General features: G+C 54.6%; 1 protein-coding gene across 6 annotated transcripts in view; it reads right to left on the bottom strand.

Annotated features, from left to right (window-relative positions):
* Window positions 1-680: 680 nt before the first annotated feature.
* Window positions 681-15,635, bottom strand: part of LOC120647246 (subtilisin-like protease SBT3.18) — a 32,839-nt gene continuing 17,884 nt past the window's right edge. For 3 of the 6 annotated variants that reach the window (XM_039923959.1, XM_039923960.1, XM_039923955.1), the window contains 8 exons: window positions 4,630-4,721; window positions 4,120-4,217; window positions 3,845-4,006; window positions 2,736-3,474; window positions 2,403-2,645; window positions 2,204-2,318; window positions 1,882-2,095; window positions 681-1,803 (listed from right to left, as the gene is read on the bottom strand). In XM_039923959.1, the coding sequence (XP_039779893.1) occupies window positions 1,154-1,803; window positions 1,882-2,095; window positions 2,204-2,318; window positions 2,403-2,645; window positions 2,736-3,474; window positions 3,845-4,006; window positions 4,120-4,217; window positions 4,630-4,721 (2,313 nt within the window). In that variant the 3' untranslated portion in view covers window positions 681-1,153. Of the gene's footprint in view, window positions 1,804-1,881; window positions 2,096-2,203; window positions 2,319-2,402; window positions 2,646-2,735; window positions 3,475-3,844; window positions 4,007-4,119; window positions 4,218-4,629; window positions 4,722-4,812; window positions 6,008-6,029; window positions 6,916-15,635 lie in introns of those variants that run through there. The other 3 variants (XM_039923958.1, XM_039923957.1, XM_039923956.1) reach the window with 3 other exon arrangements.

The following is a 15,635-nucleotide window of genomic DNA, read 5'->3' as shown; positions in this document are numbered from 1 at the left end:
TATATTTAATGTTTCGATGTGATTTTGATGTGATGGAAAGTTTGGATTTTGTGGGAGTTTTTGGATCTAAACACACCCTACTTTGATTTTCCGACGCTGCTGGTGCGTGCGGGCAGCTGCACTGCACGGCATCTGATCGGAGCGAGAGCGTGCTCACTCGGTCGCATGGGGGAGCTGAAAAAAAAACAAGCACTGCCATTGACAGGGCGCATACACTAAATGGTAAAATCTACTCCTAAATACAGGCCTTGTTCGGCTGGCTGGTTCAGCCAGCCAGCACACTGTTTTTCTCTCACGCAAAATCAACCCAGCCACCAGCCAGCCATCCAACAGTATTTCTCTCTCACGCCAAATCAATCCAGCTACCAGCCAGCCAGCCCACCTCGCTTCGGATGCAGCACCATGACTCGAGGAAAAGGCGATGAAGGATGCGCGCGTGCCTTACCGTTCACCTAGCGCCACGTCGCAGGAAATCAGCGTCAGAGTGGTCACCCTTTGACACGGACGAGAGATTCGGTGATTCACTCAGACATGGATGGTAGGAATTGGGATCAGCACCCGGTGTGCATGTATGCCAGCCTCGCTGAATTGCCCCCAATTACGCGGGATCTTTTCTTTTTTGACAATTTGACGTGATCCTGCTGGATTGGGGAGTACTGTTGCAGTGGCGCAAACCTGGAAACCCACCGAAAGCTACACTCGGCCTTGATTCAGAAGAAGATGTGCAGTTTGCTCGCCTGATAAGGCCCCGGCCTAGCTCGCCGTGCCTTGCACAAATTCCCTTCCTCCTCGCCGTCCCAGAAGGAGCGAGAGCGTCCCCATCAGTGCTCCCAAACCTCAAGGTGAATCATCAAAACAGTGGCATACAATAATCCGGGCATGATTGCAGCTGCGGCTCTGACCGTTTCGTCTCCTGCACGACCTGCTGGAGAAGGATCGGTCGACTGACAGCAACCCCCGTGATTTTTGTGGCAAAAATCTGTCTGTCTCCACCAATGGCACACCCACACACACTACCGATACTGGAGGATCCCAAGAAAGAAATGGGCGCTAAAACGGAAGTCTGACGAAATGTACTACTCGTAGTCCACACACTCACGAACGCATGCGCGAAATATCTGGAATCGAACGAGCTCTGACGGAGGCAGCTGGGCTAGGCGGCGGCCTGTAGATAATCGGTGGTGCCGTGGCTGTCGTGGTCGCCCGTGGCGGCGGCGGCCCGGACGCCGTCGTCGGGGAGGTTGGTCACCCTGACGACCAGCGGCGTGCGGACGCGGTGGAAGCCGTCGGACCACACGATCTCGCCGAAGTCGAACCGCCCGCGCGACGGCTTCGCGGGGGTGACGCTCACGTAGTAGGAGGCCGTGTCGCCGTGGTGCGGGGAGAAGGCCAGCTCCGGCGGCCACACCTCGGCGCGCGCGCCCTGCGGGCTGACGACTGTGGCGCGGTACACGGCGCCGCGGTTCGCGCCCACGTTGGTCACCGTCCGCTTCACGGTCACCGGCGCGCTCAGGTCCGGGAGCACGATGGCCGGGTAGTTGAGGTCGGCGGCGTGGGCCGCGCCGCCGCCGGGGCAGCTCGTGTCGAGCGACGAGCCCGGGAGCACCATCTGCCGGATCTGCGCCGCCGTGTAGCCCAGGCTGCAGAGGAACAGCACGTGGTCGCGCGCGCCGGCGTCGTAGACCAGGCCCGGGTCCAGCGCGCGGAGCGGGTGCACGTGCCCCGCGCCGACGTCGAAGGCGTCCGCCGCCTTCAGCGTCCCGCCGGCCAGCATCACGTCGGACGTGTCGTCGTACATGTACGCTGCACGAGAACAAGATTAGCTTCCGGCGCGGTGCAAATTAAAGAAAGCCAGCTGGTACTAGCAGGACCAGCGGAGACCTGTGGTCATGAGCGCGGACTTGACGGCTGCCGGCGACCAGGTCGGGTGCACGGACTTGATGAGCGCGGCGATGCCGGAGACGTGCGGGCACGACATGGACGTGCCCGAGTCGAAGTTCCAGTTCGTGGAGCGCTTGTCCAGGGGGAGCACCGTCGGCGAAGATTTGGGCGGCCATGCCGCCAGAATGTTCACCCCGGGAGCAGTCACATCGGGCTGCCATGATCACGGAACAGTTTCGTCACGAGCAATCATCATATAATGGGCCGAGCCCAGTGCCGACACCGGGCCATATTTGATCATGGGTGTAGATCAGATGTGTACCTTGAGGATGTTGGGAGTGATGGAGCTCGGCCCTCTGGAAGAGAAGTAGGCCACCGTCGGCGCCGGCGTTTTGCCGACGACGGTTTTGCTCGGAGAAATGTGCACCATCGCGTTCCTGTTCGCATCACCGCAGTTAATTAGAAAGGCAACAGCAAGATCGGCTTTGCTTTGGTCGTCCATGATTGGCTAAGCGAAGCACCTGGAGGCGCGGATGTAGTAGAGGATCTGGGTGCCCTGGTGCAGGTCGACGTGGACCGTGGGCCAGAAGTTGTCCTGGCTCGATTTCCGGCTGATGGTGTTGGCGAAGATCACGCCGTCGCCGTTGCCGGCGTACACCGCCAGCGCCGCACCCTCACTGGACACCATTCCCATGGTACCGAAGCACAGCACGATCTTCCCCGTTGCCGCCGTGCGGTTGATCAGCTGCTCGAACGCGCACGTCCTTCGTCCACAAGCCAAACGGCGGGGTATGCCCTCGTCAGATGCTATTGTATAGACAAAGTGACAAACTGGAGGGCAGGAGGGAGATTACCCATCGGTGAAGACGCTGCTGCTCTCCACCAGGCGCTTCTTCATGTCTTTCACAAGGAAGCTCTCTCCCACGATGGAGGCGTTGTTCCCAAGCGTGATCACCGTCGGGAACCTCCTGTCGATGGTGCTGGCGGCGACGGTGAGCCCCCACGGCGACACGTTCTGCACCATCGACGCGTCCGGCCCGTCGTTCCCGGCCGAGAACACCGTCACGACGCCGCGCTGCATCGCGTGGAACGCCCCGACCTCGGTGCTCGTCGCGAACAGCGGCATCAGCGGCGGGGACGACCCCAGGGACGCCGACACCACGTGCACGCCGTCGCACAGCGCGTCGTCGAACGCGGCCAGGATGTCGGCGTCGCTGCACCGGCCCGTCAGGTCCTTGTACCAGCACACCTTGTACACCGCGAGCCGCGCCCTTGGCGCGCCCCCGCGCGCGGCGCCGCGGCCCAGGCCGAAGTAGCTGGCGTTGGGCGCCACGCTCCCCACGGCCGTGGACGCCGTGTGCGTGCCGTGGCCCACGCGGTCGCGTGGCGACCGGTACTCCGCGCCGCCGCTGGTGTCCAGCGGGCCGAGCTCGCTCTCGATGCCGGCGAGGTAGTAGCGCGCGCCGATAAGCTTGCGGTTGCATGCGGTGGCCGGGTCGAAGGAGTCGCCTTTCACGCACGTGCCGCGCCATGACGACGGGATGGGGCCGTAGTGGGGGTCATCCCTGAAGCTTTCGGATTCAGGCCAAACTCCTGAGGGCACATGAAAAGATTAAGTGTCTCAAGCATCCAAGTGGAATTTCAAGGACCACACTTTGTAATAACAACTACTAAAAATAATGAGTGCTCCAGAAATTTCAACTTCGGATCTTTGCAGGGCAATAGAGCATGCTAGGATCATAGTAATCATTTTATCTTTCATGTCAAGATTGCTCAATTCTATGCAGGGATGAGGGATCGCCATTCAATTATATCCAGCTACTTTATTGTGGACGAATATTTGGGAACCATATTCTTTAGGTTATCGAAAAAGTGCAGGAGAAAAAGTGCAGGAAAAAAATTATATATGAGCCTGCCGGTATAGATACAGGATGTAGCACTGCAGAGACATGAACATATATACCTGTATCAAGGACGCCGACGATAACATCGTCTCCAAATTTCAAATGCATTTGGGATGACTGCTCCATTTGCATGTGCAGATTGAGGCCCATGAAATCCCAGCTCCGTGTTGTATGGACCTCCAGTATCCTACTCCTGAATACTGATATGACCCCTTCTGTTTCTGCTTGCAACGATCATGAGGTTTCTCGTAAGTGCACGTCGATAATGAATTGAACTACACGTAACTAGGTAGATGTGTGCATGTTCTGACAACAAGCAACGGATGCAGTCTACCAGACAAGGTGGAAGCTTGTGTTGAATTGAGCAGTGCAGCAAAACCAGAGAATCCACAGCTGTAGCTGTACAGAATAGCTTGTTTTGCTTCATCCGGCCTGCCATGTTGAGTGCAGAAGTGTCTTTAATATACTTTATTTTTACCAATCAGACTAAGCATCTGAATTTTCCGAAGCAGTAACTGAATCGCTTGAAGTTAAGCATGGTGCCTAACTTGAGAATGTATGGGAGCAAACATAACAGTTGTGTACTACGACACGAATACAGTTTAAACGGTTAGCTTACATTACATTATTACCTTTTCTTACTAAGTGTTACCTTTATTATCTGACACGCGCAGTAATATACATGATTGTCTGATAAATTTTGGATTAGAACTGTTCAATAAAGGAAGAAGTTTTTGCACTACATTTGGTAAACTTTAACTGTACGATAATCTGAGCATGTATCTTGTTAGTTCCCTTGATTTTTACACCAACAACTATAGGAGGGGAAAAGAGAAACAATTACTTCATAAAGACTCTTGACAGAAGTTGCAGATGGGACCGTGAAGTTAGAGAAGGACTGAGGCCATTGTTGTGGCCCAAGTACACAATGTGAACCTGCAAGACAACAAAAGGAAGACATACGTAACGTGAACACAGGATTTGATCAAAAGATAAAAAGGACTGCAACTTCTATGAAAAATTGTACATCTGCATGAGACCCTGTAGTAGATTGAATGGGATAAACTGCAAAGGAAAGAGAAAAAACAAGCAGCAGCAGAAAAACTTCCATTGTGCTTTACAAGATGACTTTAATGGAATGGCAGGGGTATATATAGGGAGATAGGCAAAGGACATAACATATTATTCTAGGGGGCCACGTCTTGGTGCCATGCTGTAGGGTGCTTGCAAGACAAGCTTTGCAAAGCTACAATTGGATCTGACAGCCCTCCATGACTACATCATGCCCTCTGCCTTATTCATCTAGTGATCTAGTCCGTAGATCACTGATGCGATGATTAAGCCTATCGAGTTAAGTAGAGTCTAGCTACTATACAATGTGTAAGATAACTAACAGACCTAAGCTTGTTCATAGCAACCTAACCTTCTCGCCCTCGTGTTTTAATGATCCGATCTAATGTTTTTAGATCCAACTATTAGATAGTCTATAGACAACGTGGAATGTAGTAGCTTTTGAAATTCTCTAAAGGCTAACCTCAAGCTCCCAGTTTAACTAACTAAAAGGCTAAACTCCAAGGTTGAAGGTAGACTTTCAAAGGTAAATGCAATTGCTGAGATATGAATATCATATGTATGCTCATATCATTATACCTTTAAAGATCCAGTTTAGTGACAAAACAAACGGTACATCTACCGTTGTATAGTAGCCAGGTTATAGCAAACTAAAGTGAATTTTACTGCTTTGCATAAAATTTATAATATCAAGCAGTGTTCCATGAAATTAGATGAAAGGGCTTTTCTAGTCTCATGCCAATCAAGTTTCCCTATGGTTTTAGGCATTCCTCAGTATGAATTGAGAAGGCCAAGGGGCTCCTCGCTAAGTTAGACCGCCTCCAGGGTTATACATACTGCAAGCATGTCTGGGCAGTTTTGCGTTCAGAGCTTTTCTTGACCCTGCAGATCAATGATAAACTTCTTAATGCAATGCCTTGTGGGATGTCAGCTTTTTTTTATGTGCTGATCCGTAATCATATAACTGATGATTAATATAAGTACATGCTATTATGGTTCTCAAGAACACAGAGGACAGTTTCTATTTCAAAAGAGATTAATAGCGAAATGGAAACCTCATATGAAAGTTTAGTATAATTCAGTAAAACGCAGATAAAACCATATCCAGAGGCAAACTATCCAGTACCTTGGAGGTAAAGAAAAAATGTTTCAAACATACAGTATGAGTCTTACCAAACACTCCCCTTTGGCATGACTGCATGAGTCTGGTTCATCATATTTGTTCACTTCACCAAAAAGATCTACCAGCATGCTTCACCGACCGTCAATCTTTTTATCTTTTAGATGCATTATTGCATAGATATGTGCATCATTGGATCAACACAGCAAAAATCTGGTTTATCCATGTGTTTGATTATCCATGTTCACATGTCCAGTGGCCGCCTCATATCCATGCAGGTCAATTGTGGTTAATCCAACTGAGCCTCCAAGGCTCCATATACCAAATGTTCTTTTGGCTTCATTCATGGGTGACACAAAATAATGGAAATACAAATACATCTGAGGACGGATTGACATTGCCAAATGCGGCTTTCTGGAGTTCTGAAGACCAAACAAACAACTATACCTCCTTATATGGTTGCATGAAGAGCAAACAGGCAACAACACCTCCTTAGCTGAACAAGGATTCCCATGTCCTGCTGTACACAAGTTTTTCCTTTCCACAAGGACTCCTCAGTTGTTTTTTCAAACTGTCTTGACGAACCCCCTCATGACGAGCAGACAATTATTGCCAAAATAAGTCATCCCTAGGATGATGTTGCGATATGAATTTTGTCTACTGCAGAAATACAGAGACAGAGCACCTTTCTGCCTGCACAGGTGTTTTCCCACATAATCATGATAACAGTATTGTCGGTACCCTGTAGCAGGGATACCCACTTCTACTGCAGCAAGGCAGGACCCGCGTAGTCATCCGTAACTACGCGGTAAAAGGCGGAGCAACCTGGGGCCACAGGTCAGGCTCTCACCTCACCGGGCCAACGGCCCCGGATCCGCTCCCCGCTCTGGGACGGGTCCGGAGACGCCACGTGTCCCCGAGGAAGGGAAGCTTCGAGCGAACCACCGAGATCCTGGACCTCCCATAGGGGTCCGGGACCTCCTCACGCCCGCCCGGAACTCCCACGCGCGTAGAGCTAACATACCACCGGGGGGGGGGGGGGGGGTCCGGAGCCACCACGTATTCCGCGGGCGCGGGCGCCAGTCTTCCACTGGAAGACTCGCCCACCCACCGCATTCAATGCGGGAGGTTGAGGCGTGCTCTGCCACCGCGGCTCGCGGGGCAGACTTTGTCAGTCCTCACTGTAGACCGCGTATTACCGAGGTACACAGTGCAGCCGCCTGCGCCACTCCCGCGCAGAGCCTGTCTGCCGCATTAATTGGATACGACGGCACGGCACTTTTTCATCATGCCTCCTACGCCGCAAGCTACGCAGCCCGTTCAGCTACGTGGCAGGCGACGCCGCTTTCTACGCCTGGCGCCGTTTCGACAAGACAGCGCCTGGACACGCTGAACAGGGGATTCCAGGAGCAGGCAAGGAAATCCAGGAGAGAGATCTCCTTCGCCTGCGACGCCATAATGTATGAGCAGTACGTTATTTTGTACTACATCGTTGGGCCCACTTGTCGGGGACCCAGCAGCCATGTACGCGCCTCCCTTGAGATATAAAGGGGAGGCGCTCGCTGCACAGAGGAAGCACTCTAGAGCACACTCAGACACACGCTGGACTCAGCTCCAAGCTGACCCAGACTCAAGCAATACAACACACAGTGGACGTAGGGTATTACGCTCCGGCGGCCCGAACCACTCTAAACTTGCTGTGTTCATCGTGTTCTTGAGCAAGATCGAACTAGTCGCTAGCTAACCCCCGAGTACTCACCCTCAGGGCTTAGGCGGGTGCATTCCGCCACCCGACTGTGGTTTGCCACACCACGACATTTGGCGCGCCAGGTAGGGGGAAATTAGCTGGTCGCGGTTCATCTCTTGCTCGTCTCCATGGTTCGGGTGGACGACGTGGAGATGACAGAGGGTGTGGCGTCCTCCACGCCACACGCCTCTCGCGTTCCTGATCCAGGGGCAACCGTGCCTGTGGAGCAGCCACCGTCGGCGGCGGCGCGCGCAGCTCGCTGGCAGGAGTCAGGGCGCCCGTCAACTGCCCCCTCACAAGCTGCGAGTGGTGGAGCGATGATGGTAGCTAGGGAGTTGCTCCGCAACCCTCCCGCTGCTGCAGCCTCGCTAGACGCCCTGAGGCAGTGGCAGGACGACGTTGATCGTCTCCTCCATCTGGCTCAGGCCTCCCTCAGTTCTGCAAAGACTGGGCAACGACCCCCGCCTGGCAATGCGGTGGTACCCTATCACCGGCGCCAAGGCGGTGCGTCGGCATCCGTGCGCTCCCCCACAGTGAGGGGTGCACGAACAGAAGACCTGCGAGCGGAGCTCAACCGCAGGTGCGCGGGTGAGGACGCCCGCATCTCCGTGGAGAGGGCGTGAGAGCGTCATCTCAACATTGAGGGCCGCAACCTCAATGCTGACTTGGACGTGGTGGCACCCAAGCCTCCGGTGAACGCCCGGATACAGGCGGGCGCCCCGGTGGCTGGGGTAGGCTGTGCTGCGCTGGCGGAGCACCTCCGCGCAGTGGCATGGCCATCCAAATTCCGCCCGCACCTACCAGAGAAGTACGACGGTACCACTAACCCGTCGGAATTCCTGCAGGTGTACGTTACCGCCATCACAGCAGCTGGTGGTAACGACGCCGTCATGGCAAGCTACTTTCATGTAGCCTTGTCTGGGCCAGCCCGGACTTGGCTCATGAACCTTACTCCTGGGACGATCCAGTCCCGGAAGGAGCTTTGTGCGAGGTTCACTGCGAACTTCGCCAGTGTGTACCAGCAGCATGGTGTGGAGGCCCACCTCCACGTTGTGAGGCAGAAACCCGGAGAGACGCTCTCCCGATGCATGGATCTCCGAGATCCGGGACTACCTGAAAGACAATATCCTTCCTGATGACGATGTCTCCGCTGAGTGCATAGTACGATTGGCTAAACGCTACGCGGTGGTAGAAGGGGATCTCTACCGCCGTGGCGCCAATGGTGTCCTCATGCGGTGCATTTCCTAGGAAGAGGGCTGTGAGTTGCTCGCGGAGATCCATGGAGGCGAGTGTGGAAGTCATTCCTCATCTCGCACGCTTGTTGGCAAGGCCTTTCGGCATGGCTTCTACTGGCCGACATCACTCCAGGATGCGGCTGAGCTGGTAAAGTCCTGCAAAGCATGCCAGTTCCATGCAAAGCAAATACACACACCGATTCAAGCTCTGCAAATGATCCCACCCTCATGGCCATTCGCTGTGTGGGGCGTGGATATCCTGGGGCCATTCCCCCGGGCCGTCGGCGGGTACCGGTTCCTCTACGTCGCCATCGACAAGTTCACAAAGTGGCCGGAGGTTACCCCTGTGGTGAATATCACTAAGAAATCAGCAGTCGCATTCTTCAAGTCCATTGTGTGCAGATTTGGCGTCCCAAACCGCATCATCGTGGACAACGGGACCTAATTCAAAAGCAGACTCTTCCAAGAGTACCGCGAGGACATCGGCATCCAGCTATGCTTTGCGTCCGTGGCACATCCCCGCAGCAATGGACAGGGTGAGAGAGCAAATGCAGAGATCCTCAGGGGACTCAAGACCTGCACCTATAACTGCTTGAAGAAGCACGGTGCCAAATAGGTTGATGAGCTTCCGTGCGTGCTATGGGGCAACCGGACCACACCCAGCCGAGTCACCGGGGAGACTCCATTCTTCCTGGTCTACGGGGCTGAAGCACGCCTTCCCCCAGAAATTCACCTGGGCTCACCACGAGTCCAGGCTTTTGATGAATCCATGCAGGAACAGCTGCGGCGCGACGATGTGGACTTCGTTGACGAACGAAGGTGGTGAGCAGCAATCCGAAATGCACGATACAACCAGGCGCTATCATCAACAGTTCGTGCACAGTAGGGAGCTCCGAGCTGGCGATCTCGTCCTGAGGAGGATCCTGAACCGAGCAGGGCTCCACAAACTCTCCCCCAGCTGGGAGGGGCCCTTCAAGGTTACAGAAGTTTGCCGGCCCGGATGCGTTCGCCTTGCCACAGAAGATGGAGTGCCGCTGCCCAACCCATGGAATATAGAGTATCTGCGTAAGTTTTACACTTAGGCAGAGCAGGGAAATAAATTTTTCCTTTGTAATAAGATAGAATCAGCGTGCGCCCCAGAGCGGTTGGGGTCCGCCCTTGTAAACCCGACCTCTGGCATCCATCGTACCGTCAGCTGGCATTAACGCGCGGCCCAGAGCGGTAGAGGTCCGCCCTCGTAAACCCGGCCTCTGGCATTCATCGCGCAAGCCGTGTATATCAAGTTGCAAAGGAAAAAATTACCCCAGTTCTGTCTTTGTGTCAAAATTTAATTTCGCATTTCAATTCTCGAGATTTTACTTTTCTAACCCCCGCGCGGACTTCCACTCCGGTCGCTACTACTAAGATCTGTATTGAGTTGCTGGACTGTCGTACAGGTCCGGACCCTCTTGCTGCAGGGAGAGGGGTCCGGACCCCTAGGGACCTGCTCTAGAGAGGGGGTGCTTGTTTCCTGGGGTGGTCCGGAGTCCTGTGCAGCCGCTTATCCGGTTCCGTACCCAAAGCCTACACACTCCACCACTCTGTAATGAGTGCCCTAGTACCTGGCGCTAGGTAATTAGGGGCCCGGACCTCGTTCTAAGCTCAAGGGCTGGCTTCCTAAGTCCTACACGACAGGTCCAGCACCATATCTCAAAGGATCGAGTGCGACAGAATGACCTCACCAACTGCTAGGAAAGGTCTGGAGCGTCGGGGCCAGGTCCGGAAAAGTCGTGTTGTTTCCGGGAGTGGTCCAGAGCCCTGTGTAGCGCCTTAGCCTTTCCGCACCCTAAGCCTACACACTCCACCACTCTGTAACAAGCACTGAACTAACTGGACCTGTGCATCTAGAGCTCCGGACCTCGTACTAGCCTGGGGGCCGGTCCAGAATAGGTCCCGCAGGCCTGCTACTAAGCTGTAACTTTGAAGTGGTACACAGGTTAAGCCTTGACTGGTGATAGCTAGCCTCAAACCATTGAGCATACCTACCAGGGGGTCCCGACATCCGCTTTAAGGTTTCATGCAGATCAAGGTCCAGTCTCGGTGGTAGACAGACTTAAAACAACTGAGTCTATCACCCAGGGGGCCCGGGGCGTTTGCTTTGAGCCAGACACCAAGGATCGATCATGCATGCGTCAAACAGCTAAGTCTTCTTTTTGCTACACAGGGAAGGGAAAAAGACACTCGCTCGGCTTGCAAACTATGCTACACCTATGCCCAAGGACGCTTGCCCAGCCTCATACGGGGGTCCGGAGTGTCTTCTACGGCTCGAGTGGCAGATAGGTCCAAACAACTGAACCTATCCGCTAGGGGGCCAGGGCGCTGCATACCGCAAACCAGCAACTGACAAACAGCTAAGTTGAAATTTTCTTCCATTTCAAAATTTTCAACTAGTACAATGTTTGTTACATAACGCAAAAGAAAAACAAAAGTACAATGTGCAGCTCAGGAGTCTGCAGGTTCCCGTTTGAAGTAGGCGGCCACGAAGTCGACGACCTCCCGCACGCTGTCCCGAGCGGCGGCCTCCGTCTCCACCACAGGACCATCGACCACGGGCGCCAGTGAGATGGCCGGATCGTGGCTCCGGAGGCAAGTCAGGATGTGCTCCGCCACCATCCGGATCAGCTCGCGGCCCTCGGCTTCAAGCTGGCCAGCAAGGACCGGCTCCAGATGCCGGAGCCTATCCGAAGCGGAGTTCAGCACTGGGAGGGCGTCAGCAATCGAAGCTGGAGGCTCCGCCACTTGGATTTGGCTCATTCCAAGTGGCACTAGCGCTAAGCTCGCCTCGCTTGCCCAGTCAGCGATTCGCAGGGCCCCCACGCGCTGGTCCTCCTGCAGCTTCCAGACCGCCTCCTGGACCCGGGTGTCCAGAGCCGCCTTGGCCGCCTCCACCTCGCGGGACCTCTCCTCGAGCTCGGCCTTCCTCTTCTACGCCCACTCCTTCTACTTCTTGAGGGAGTCACGCTGGCGCTCAAGCTGCTTCTCCATGTTGGTGGCGTGGGATTCCCGCCTATCGAGGGACTTCCTGTCCTCCTCCAGCTCCGACTCGGCAGCAGCCAGCTTGCTAGCCCCCTCCTCCAGCTGCTTCTGCCATCCAGCCAGGGTCCCAGAGAGTTTGTCCAGCTCCTGCTTGCGGATCTCGAGACCCTGGCTGCGAGTCTCAAGCTTGGATCGATGGGCCGCAAGGCGAGTCTCAAGATCCGACCTCTGAGCCGCGAAGCTGGCAACCTCCTGGGCAAAAGCCTCCTCCCGCAGCGCCAGGGTTTTTTCCCGGCTCGATACTGCGAATTCCCGGTGAAACACCTTCCGAAGGTTGGCTCGGTAGGCCTCTTGGTCAGCCTTGAGTTTGGACCGAGTTTTCGCAGCATGGGAGGCTTCGGCCTTCGTGTGTGCCTCCAGGCGGGTGTGCCAGTCGAAGAGGCGCTGGCGCTCGCTCTCCAGAGCAGCCCACTCCCGCCGGAAGGCTGCCTCGGCGGAAGAGGTCGCCTCCTGTTGTTGCTGCTGCTGTTGCTCCCGTGGCTGCCGCCGCCGCTGCTACCGGAGGGAGCTATCTCTCGGTGGTGACGGTGGCAGCACGGTCGCCCCGGAGGACCCGCGAGGGCCGGAGGGCCGGGAGCTACCCTGGCCCGCGCCCTCAGCGGTCCTCTGACGCTTCGCGGCGGGCTCCGTGACTGGGGTCCCGTCGCCCCTGTGTAACCTGCGCCGGCCTGCATCTCCCGACAACGCGCCGGAGCTGCTCCGGACCTGGCTGGGACCGCTTGTGGCGGCGCTGCCGGCCACGGCCTGCTTGCCCTTCGTAGTGGGACCGGACCCCGCGGCGCTCAGCATAGCTTGATCCCCGGACACACCAGGGATCCGGAGCCCACAGTTTGGGTCGCCTCCGGTCTGGCGTGCGGCCAGCCCACCGTCGTCGAGAGTCGGCAGGGTAGCCAGCACCGCCGTCCTCAGGCGCGAGTCCTCGCAGAGGGGGACGACGCCCGTCACCACCCGCACCAGGACCTTCAAGGCTTCCTGGGTCAGGTCGCTCCCCTCTCCGCGGTGGGTCCTGCTGCAGTCGTTGAGGCCGGTGAAGCTCCAAGCAGGACGCGGCCGCTGCTTCAGGGGGGCAATCCGGCGCTTCAAGAAATCTCCGAGTACGTGCAGCGAGGTGAGTCCGCTCTCGGCCCGCGACCTGATCTTTCCCAGCACGGAGTCGAAATCCGGCGGTAGGGACGGCTTGGTCCTCCAGGATAGACGGTCGGAGGCAGGTCCCTCGGTCGGCATGACCAGGCGCTCGTTGGCTTCAGTGCTGGCGATGACCCACTCCTTGCGCCACTCCTCCCACTTCCCGCCGTTGAGCCCGGGGATGTACGGCGACCGCAGGTCGCTCCTCGTTTAGAAATAGTATGCCCCCACTTCGTCTTTGTTCTTCCCGGACTTCACCAACTGGAAGAAGTGGCGGAAGAGGATGACGCAGGGCCGCACCCCATGAACATCTCGCACAGGTGCACAAAGATGGCCGTTAGGAGGATGGAGTGCGGTGTGAGGTGTTGAAGCTGGAGGCCGAAATCTTCCAGCAGCAGCAGGAAGAAGGAGGAGATCGGCAGCCCCAAGCCGGTGGATGAAGCGTCCCCTCATAAGAGAAGACTTAAATGTGATACAATGCACTAGTCCCAGGAGGCCGATGCCACATTTATTACATCAGATGGTTCAAAACCGTACAAACCTTGGAGGACACTTGATACAGATAATGATAATGATTAACCAAGCTACGACATAACACCAGACCGCGAACCACATAGGGTCTACCACGAGCTCAGAGTACTGCGACAGCGGAGGCATCTCGACAGGGCCGGTACCACAGGCAAGGTTGGGTGTAGAACGAAAACCCTACTCAGCGTCGTCTGGCACGAAGTCTGGGTCTTCTTCTGTAAAAAGGTAGAGTGGGGTGAGTACAAACGTACTCAGCAAGTCCAACCACACCCACGGAGGGGTTATAACAGAATAATATGCATAGGTAAATCAAGTTTAAGGTTACGGCTTAATTTGCAGAAAAACGACATTTTATGCAGGGGCTTATTTTACAGAAAACCTTTTAGAAATCAGTTTTTGCATTAACACGGAGTTTAGGTTTTAAAACTGCTACCGGACTCCCCGTCCGTCGTAGCACACGGCACGACTGCCGGAAACAATTCCAAAACAACTCACACCAGCCCATCCCAAAGAAACACTAGTTATGTGACCACACCGTAACTCGCCCAACACCGTGGGTACGGACTATTCGAATAGATTCTTAACTCTGCAGAGGTGTGCAACTTTACCCACAAGTAGGATACCACAACTCGAACACCGTCGTGTCGGTGTAGATCCCAACATAGCCATTACCCACCATAGCTAAGCCTGACTAGCCATCACGGGATGCACCAAGGGGTCATTGACCGTTCACTTAGGTATAACCAGGCATAAGTCACTCGGGGCTTACCCCTTTTCCTCAGTCACCCGTTGCTCTCAGCTCTCCTGATGGCTACCACACCAACTAGTGGGATTTATGCTACGCCGTTGCCCATTCAACGGTCGAGTGGTTTGCACGATAGTGGAGTTAGGTGAGATGACACACCAACTCGGTCCTTAGACACGACAAGATGGATATCTCTCTCCTTTGTCCCGCCACACAGGCGTAAGCACACCCATCGGCAATTCACGCAGAAATGCCGTCCATCCCGTGCAAACTTTCTTTACAAAAACACCACATTCATCCCATCCCACACGCACACATTTTCTTTATAAAAGAAATCGTATTATGAGTAAAGTCCTAAACGTTCTAATATCGATTAACGTCCAAGCAAAATCAGACATTAATCTAGGTGGTCAAGGAATGGTCATCACAAATCAAGGGGTGGCTATCCAACCGTGTTTTCATGCAAGCAAAACATATGCAATTTTATAAAGCAGGCCATTGGGTTGTGTTTATAAAAACTAGGACAGAAACATGCATCGAAGGATGGGATTGAACTTGCCGTCTTCGAAGCCTTCGGGGAAGTCCTGTCCTTCGAGCTCGGGGTCGCGGAACTGGTCCTCGTTCACTTGCTCACAGTACTGCTCGTTGACGGGCTCTCCTTCGATCACTTCGTGGTCTACAGCGCACACAAACAAGCACTCAATCAAAACAGGATCTATCGTTGAGCTCGAATCGGAATCACATAAAATATGGAGATAGAAGTGGCATGGTAAGGCCAAAACTTGGTTAAGTGAGGCGTGGTAAAGTTTCGGGTTGATCAGAGGTCGTTTGTTACATGAAATGACAGGTTTTATAAGGGTTTGTGGGTCAGATAAAGGGTCAGGGGCCTAGTTGTAATTAATCTGGAGGAGGTAGGGGCCTATTAGTAATTTCTAGAAATTTCTAGGGTTAATCTAAAAGAGTCAGTGTTTTATTTGTAATTAAGTTCATATGGTAGGGGTTTGTTTTGAGAATATAACAAAAAAAAGGGTTTAAATATAAAAGGGGCTTAAAAGGGTGGGGTCTCTTTACTGATTAGAGGGAAGTGGAGGGGGCTCTTGGCAAAAACGCCATCCTCTTCCTCCTCCCGTCGGCGTGGAACAGAGGAGGGGGAGGGGGCCTCTGCGCCGATCAATCCCGGCAGCCAGGGGCTCGACGGCGGCCC

The sequence above is a fragment of the Panicum virgatum genome, chromosome 9K (genome assembly GCF_016808335.1).
Source record: "Panicum virgatum strain AP13 chromosome 9K, P.virgatum_v5, whole genome shotgun sequence".
NCBI lineage: Eukaryota > Viridiplantae > Streptophyta > Magnoliopsida > Poales > Poaceae > Panicum > Panicum virgatum.
This window is presented reverse-complemented; position numbering and strand designations above follow the sequence as displayed.